This window comes from Triticum aestivum, chromosome 4D, assembly GCF_018294505.1.
Source record: "Triticum aestivum cultivar Chinese Spring chromosome 4D, IWGSC CS RefSeq v2.1, whole genome shotgun sequence".
NCBI lineage: Eukaryota > Viridiplantae > Streptophyta > Magnoliopsida > Poales > Poaceae > Triticum > Triticum aestivum.
The window spans coordinates 56455174-56462810 of record NC_057805.1 but is presented as its reverse complement, the minus strand read 5'-3'; the positions used below and the strand labels follow the sequence as shown (position 1 = coordinate 56462810).

General features: G+C 50.9%; 1 protein-coding gene across 1 annotated transcript; it reads left to right on the top strand.

Moving 5' to 3' along the window:
* The first annotated feature begins 5419 nt into the window (after positions 1 to 5419).
* LOC123099602 (aspartic proteinase nepenthesin-1) lies at positions 5420 to 6936 on the top strand. The gene has a single exon (XM_044521729.1). The coding sequence runs from the start codon at positions 5447 to 5449 to the stop codon at positions 6800 to 6802; it is 1356 nt and encodes a 451-aa protein (XP_044377664.1). The 5' UTR covers positions 5420 to 5446; the 3' UTR covers positions 6803 to 6936.
* The last annotated feature ends 701 nt before the right edge of the window (positions 6937 to 7637 follow it).

The window sequence follows — 7637 nt, the reverse complement described above, 5'->3', positions numbered from 1 at the left end:
TTCAAGACCGACACCGAAGATGAAAAACAGTTTGGAAGAGCCGAAGAGCGTCCCCAACTTCAAGACCGGTTCAGGGGGCTACTGACGGTGTCTTGGACTAAGGGGTACTCACCACATCGTCTCCCGACCAGCTGGATCGGGCTGAGGACCCCCATGGCGGTTCACTCATGGGCCACTTCGGGCAGCCCATGCCGCACACGAGGAAGATTCCACAAGGCTTGATGATCAAGACAAGGATTTCTCTCCACCAACGTATTCGACTAGGACTCTTGTTATCCTAGGCCTCCGGTGCATTATATAAGCCGAGGCCAGGCTAGTCGATAGATCATTATGACATTATTCATCATACCCTCAGGTTTTAGACCACAACATATGATCTCGCGGTAGATCAACTATGTACTTGATACTCCATCAATATAAACAAGAGCAGGACGTAGGGTTTTACCTCCATCAAGAGGGCCCGAACCTGGGTAAAACATCGTCTCCTTTGTTCCTGTTACCGTTGATCCGAGAATCCACAGCTCGGGACCCCCTACCCCAAGATCTGCCGGTTTTGACACGGACAGGGATATCTACGCATATCGAGCGTATGCGAACCAAAACATTCTCATTATTTTGGTTTAAATAACTAAGTACATTATGCTTTGAATTTCTCTCTATGTTGCTCGAGGACAATAAAGTTTAAGCTTGAGGGAGTTGATGAGTGATATTTTTACACTCATTTCAACCTTGTTGAAACCGAATTATTTCATTAAAAGAGAGATATTCGCTCTGATATTGCCACTAATGACTAATGAATGCAAAGGATTCCACAAATCCTCTCTTTGATATTTTTTCCATTGGAAATGGGCTAAAAAGGGAAGAAATCACGTGGGAGAAAGGAAAGAAAGGAAAATGGAGAAGAAACAAGTCATCAGGAGGCGTCAGAAAGCAACCAAGACCAAAGACGGCGTTCCATGCGACCACACGCGCTCACATGAGCAGTCGTTTGGCATGGAAACCGAGGTAGGTCGTCCACCTGAATAAATTTTATAAAGGGGACCCGTCAAAATGTCAACAGAAAGGGGAGAAAGAGGAGAGTCGAGCATAGCCATAACATGTTCATCATCATCTTCATCCACAACCCCTAGCCGCCGCGATTTTCACCTCCATAGTCATCTCCACCACCATATATAGTGCTCTCTCATCTAGTTCATACTTGTAATCATGCATCGCACAAGGCATCCATTGTAAGACATATTGCATCAATCAATCCCAAGATGTGTTCTTCACTGTTTTCTTCTCGCGATCTGATCTCCATGTGTGAGTAGTTCGGTATATATGGTATGGCATGAGGCATGAGCCTTGCAACCCCGAGTATTTGGTGAAGGGATCAATGGAAGTCTTTGACACAACGTCTCGTATGTGTGAAATAAAATTGCTTCGTGAAGTGTCTCTTGTCTGGTCCGCAATCTTCATACCTGCAGGTACCCAGGATCATGGAGATTGAGCACCAGTGAGGCTAGGAGCAAGGGGACTGTGAAGTGTTATACCGAACACCGGTGATAGTAAGGTTTAGTAGAGTAACATGGATCATATCCTTAGGGATTCATGAAGTGTGGTCATTAAACGTCCAATGCTTTTGTATGATATTATTATCTTAATTATCGGGGCAACCCCGCGAGACAGATAGGGCCTTCGGTAAGACAACTGATTCTTGATGCAAGACTTGTGCCGGTCAAGATGTTATTTGGACACATCCCCCACTCCAATACGAAGCAAGCACCTCTTGATGGGTGACTTGCCGAGCACAAACTAATATCATTTTTATCCCAACACCAATATATGGTTGTAAGCATTAAAACCTCATTCTCGTACCTTCTTTTTATTATAAGTGTTTGAATCACAATTTGCTCGCTGATTTGGTCAAAAGCTGGATTTTTACACTTTGGAAAAAGCTTGCTAGAGACCATTCCTTCAAGGAAGTCTTCCTCTCGCGGGTTCGATACCCAGGGTCACCTCTAGGGAAATAGGTGCGGGATACCCTTTCTTCTTCCAATACCGGATCAATAAAAAGGAGATATCAAAGCACAGCCTGCGCAGGCGGTCCATAGAGGTGAATGCCACCATCCCTCCCGCTCCTCAGTTCATGCACTGGTCTGAGAAGCCGGTCACCTGGAGATGGGAGGACTACCCGGCTATGATGCTCACACCGGGTGGCTACGCCCTCGTACTCGACCCCACTTTCACTTCAGAGAAGCGCACCTGCCACTTCACGCGGGTTCTCATCGACGGCGGTAGCAGCAACACCTTCCTCTATCGCGACGCCATGATCAAGCTGGGCCTCAAGGAGAAGCGATTGTAGCCTAGCCGGACGGTTTTCCACGACATCATGTCGGGGCTCTCTTGCTCCTCCATCGGGCAAGATCCGGCTGGATGTGTTGTTTGGCGACCCGCACAATTTTCGCCGTGAGCCGACCTAGTTCGAGGTGGTGGATCTAAGAAGCCCCTACCACGTGCTTTTGGGCTGGCCCGCGCTGGCCAAGTGCATGGTGGTGCCCCATTACGTCTACCTAAAGTTGAAGATGTCGGGTCCCAAGGGCATCATCGCCGTAGAAGACGACTACAGAAAATCCGTTAAGTGCGCGGAAGCCGGCTCCAAGCTAACTGAGTCTCTAGTCATTGCAGAGGAGAAGCGCCAGCTAGACCTGCTCGTGGCACTATCCCGCGAGCAGCCGGCCGTGCCGGATCCTCCTTCCCTACAGTCGGCCAACAAGGCGACCTTCCAACCGTCCAAGGACACCAAGCAAGTTCCACTGGACCCGGCCAACCCAGCCCGGTGCGTCACTGTCAGCACCCACCTCGACAGAAAATAGGAAGGCTCCTGGGCAGTGTCAAGAATCTAGCACAAGCCCAGGTTGACATTCATTCGGAGGCACATTCATTTCTAACGCGCATAACCATACCTACCTAGGCTCCTGGGATTAGACAGTGCCTAGTTGATCAGAGTAGCACACATGTCTAAAACTCCTAGTTATGGTGATAAAAATAAGAGGCATGTGAAAACAAGCTAGGGTCTTCCCTAGATAAGGCAAATGTGACCGCACTAAGATAAGTTCAGTTTTGTGGCACCATGACTTGACCAAGCCAAAGAAGGGGTCGACTAATAAACAAGTTCATGTATGTTCAAGTGGCAAGTCAGAGGTCAAAGTATATAGAACAACCAATGACCGCAACCATAACCCCTCCTTGGCTTGGTGCCGCCATGCAACAAGGTCTGCAAGGTGATAAAGCGGGGTTACAAAGATTGGTTGAAATTTTATCTAACCTCCCATCTTGATTAGCAAGTTTATACTTGTTATAATCTTTCCTTCATTTACATCCAATATGAATTGGTCCAAGTCATAGTCATATTCACTTACCATATGAAATGGTTTGAACTCCAGTCCAAATAAATTCCCAAAAGACGATCCAAATCAAAATTCAACCAAATCCACATGAATGAAATTCAAAGAAAAGGAAGATGCAAAAAAATTGGGGTGTTGCATTTTTCCTATGTACAATTAAATGACCATACATTTTTGTAGTATTCAATATGTATTTGGACATTTTATTTATGTGTTCTTTCTATTCCCACGTTTTAGAAATCCCATGAATAAAGAAAAAAAAGGGTAGCAGCCTAAGGCCAAAGAACGAAGTAGATGCCAGAGCAGAGCGGACGGCTGGTACAGTATACTGTACACATAGCCGAAAAACTTGTAATTGATATCCGAAGGTAAGTCCGAAGGAATTTTCTTGCACCAGATGCGGATGCTATTTTGAACATACCGTTCAGATCGGCTGGTGGTCAGGATTACCTTGCTTGGGACTTGGAGAGGTCCGGTGTCTATTCTGTTAAAACGGCCTATCGTGCTCTAGTGACTCGGAAAGAGTGTTCAGCTCTAGAGGAAGGAACGATAGCGGAGACTTAAACTTCAGATAGACCCATGTGGATCGCCTTGTGGAAACTGAAGGTTATCCCCAGAGTCCGTGTGTTTTGGTGGCGGGTCTTACGTGGAATTCTGCCGAACTACGCTACCCTTCAGCATCGTCATATTAGGATGACGGCAGTGTGTGATCTATGCAAGGCGGCAGTGGAAGACTTGCGACATGCACTGATAAATTGTTCACATGCCCGGCTGTTTTGGGCAGCAGCCAGAGACTTCTTGGGTCTCAAATTACCAAGGCTACACCCTGCCACTTGGGCGAGGGATGTGCTGATGGACGACATCATCGAAAACCAAGACAGATGCAAAATTGTTACTATTATGCATGCAATATGGTCCGATCGAAATCGATGGACTCATGACAAGGTGTCATATGATCCAGTGCAGGCGGTAAAATTAGTTCGTGATGATCTTATTATGCTTGACATTCCGAAGCCTTCACGCGGTGTGTCGGGGGCCCAGTGGCGTCTGCCTGATGTGGGGTGGATCAAGATCAACACGGATGGTGCTATCAACAGCGAAGCTCGGTGTGCAGGAGGGGCCGGGATAGCCCTTTCTCACCTGCCGTTTATCGGAGCTTGGAGTAAACCTTTCCAAGGGGTGACAGATCCCCTCATTGCCGAAGCCTTAGCTCTACGGGAGGGAGTCATCTTCGCTCAGCTATGTGGGTTCTCACATGGGGTGATGGAAACTGATTGTTTAGAGGTTGTCAACCTCTGGTCGTCGCACGACAGTTTGAGGTCAATTGTTGCGCCTATTCTAGATGATATTGGGGAGAAGTCTACAAGTTTTATCTCTTTTTCTGTTAGATATGTTTCAAGGGATGCTAATGCTATGGCAGACCTATGCGCCAAACAGGCATGTTCCTTATTGGTTTCAGATTGTTGGCTGGAGGGCTGTCCATCCTTTCTCCTTAGTAGCCTGAGGGCAGATTGTAATCATATGACAATTATGCAATAAAGCTCCCCAAGTTCGTAGCAAAAAAAAGGTAAAAACAGTACTTCCTATGTTTCTTTTTAATCTGCATATAAGATTTGGTCAAAGTTAAACCTTGTTAACTTTGACTAAGTTTATAGAAAAAAATATTGAGATTCACAATATGAAATCAATATTGTTAGATGCATCATGAAATTAATTTTGATACCATATAGCTTCAGTGTTTTAGATGTTGATATTTTTTTTCTACAAAGTTGGTCAAACTTTATAAAGTTTGATTTTGACCAAATCTTATATACAGACTAAAAGAAATGGAGGGAGTACAATAGATCGGTCTACACATGCCTGGCAAAGAACATCTTTAAGCTGTTGTACTGACGTCAAATGCCGCCATGGTGATCACTGCCGTATCTCCAACTCTAGCTTCAGTGGCCTAAAGATATACAGTACAAAGTCAGAGTGGTAGATGTGCTATATATACGTGATATATCATATATCCCTCCATCCGAGGTAGAATAGAGCGGCCACAACCCACACTTAGATCGATGGCCATGGCGATCAAGAGCACTCTCCAATGCGTAGTGTTCCTGATGGCGCTCATCACGACCCACCTGATACCGCCTGCCGATGCTGATGCGGGCAGCCCAAAAGTTGCCATGGCTAGCTCGGGCGCTGGTTCAAGCTTCCGGCTGGTAGCCCACCATGACTATGCGCTGCGCGACGACGGCTTCCTCCACGTCCAGAGCCGGCTGGACGACCTTCTTCCATCGGAGGCGAACGTCACCACCCTCCGCCCACCAGTGGCCTCGCCGATCGATATGGCCTTCAGCGTGGTCGTTGGCTTGGGCTCGGGCAAAGGCCGGCACGACTACAACCTCAAGCTCGACGCCTCGGGTAGCCTGATGTGGCTGCAGTGCAAGCCCTGCAATCCGAAGCAGCCACAGCGCGGCCCCCTGTTCGACCCCAAGGCCTCGTCCACCTTCCAGCAGGTCGCCGGCACGAGCCAGATCTGCCACCCGCCGTACCCCATGGAGCCCGCGGGGCAGCAGTGCGCCTTCCACCTGTCCGGCGAGCACGGCATGTCGGTGCACGGCTTCGTGGCCTTGGAGAACCTCACCATGGGGCCAGAGTCCATGAAGGAGTTCGTCTTCGGGTGCGCGCACTCGGCCGAGCACTTCAACAGCCAGCGCACCTTCGCGGGCGTCGCCGCCATGGGTAAGATGCCCACCTCCCTCGTCATGCAGGTGGCGGCGCGTGGGCAGACGCGGTTCTCGTACTGCCTCTTCTCCGGCGGGGCGAGCCGGCATGGCTTCCTCCGGTTTGGCGCCGACGTGCCGAGCCGGCCGGGCCTCCGAACGACCAAGATCCTCCCGGCGCTGGACGCGCACGAGTCGCAGTACTACGTGAGCCTCGTGGGCATCAGCCTGGACGCTAAGAGGCTCACGCGGATCAGGCCGGAGATGTTCGCCCGGCGGCGCGGCGGGCAGGGCGGGTGCGTGATCGACCCCGGCACGCCGCTGACGGTGCTGGCCCGGGAGGCGTACCGCGTCGTGGAGGACGCCGTCTGGAGTGACCTGCGGCGGAATAGGGCCGAGCGCATCCAGCGGCAGGGCTACGGGTTGTGCGTCCGCAAGACCGCGGAGATCAAGCGGCACCTCCAGTCGCTGTCCTTCCACTTCGCGGAGGAGACGGCGAGGCTGGTCGTCAAGCCGGAGGAGCTGTTCACGGCGGTGGAGGGCAGGCTCCACGGTCCCGCCCTGTGCTTTGCCATGAGCCCGGGCGAGCGGACGGTCATCGGCGCGCTGCAGCAGGTGGACACAAGGTTCGTGTACGACCTAAAAGACGCTAAACTGTCCTTTGCGTCGGAGCCGTGTTCTCAGGACACCGCCGGTGTGGATTGAACTGAATGAACCAGCAGGCACCGGTGCTTCCCATGGACATTCGACATGGGTACCCGCTAGCCAGTTGCTTGTAAATTCCATTGAATAAAGGGAAACGCTCACAATCCAAAATTCCATTGAATAAAGGGAAACGCTCACAATCCAGAATCCACCGTTAGAGCATCTACAACCGGATATGTCAAACATTTTAGATTCTTAAATCCATACAAAGACATGCAAACGACTAGCTACTCCTCGTCGGAGATGTCGACGATCTCCGTGCCCGGTTCTGGCAGCATGGGCGGCAGCTGCAGATCCGGCTGCTCAGCCCCAGCCTCCTCTTCCTCTATTCCGGCGTCGAGTTCGGCGAAGAGCGCTCGGACGCCACCTGCTCCTACCGGAGGAACGCCCGGTTGGCCTCCACATAGGCCTAATCCTGAATGGACTCCAGGATGGCCTGCTGCTCCGCATCTCCTCCGATTGGGCGACGGCGAACTCCGCCTTCGCCTGCTCCATGTTGAAGCCCGGCAGCTTCGGCTCCGCCTTCTCCACCTCCATCGGAGCCAGCTCCTCTCCCTCCTCTTCCCCGAACTCCTCCTCCAGTTCTGGCGAGTCCGGAGGCAGCCCGGCAGCAATGTGGGCGGCGCACGCGGCTTGTCTCACCCGGATCTCCTGCTGAATCTCGTACTGGTGCTCCCGCGTGAGCAGTGCGTAGTAGGTGATCTTCCTCCGGACCATGGCGGAGCGCCGGAGCGTGGGCAGATCGCCGGAGTGAGAGAGGGACGAGGTGGATTGGCTTGGAATGGCAACGCGAAGAGGGGGGAGGTGGATGGGCTAGAGTTGCGGGACGTCGACT

Coding starts and splice junctions, on each gene's coding strand:
- LOC123099602 (XM_044521729.1), top strand. CDS start 5,447: ATGGCCATGGCGATCAAGAGCACTCTCCAATGCGTAGTGTTCCTGATG.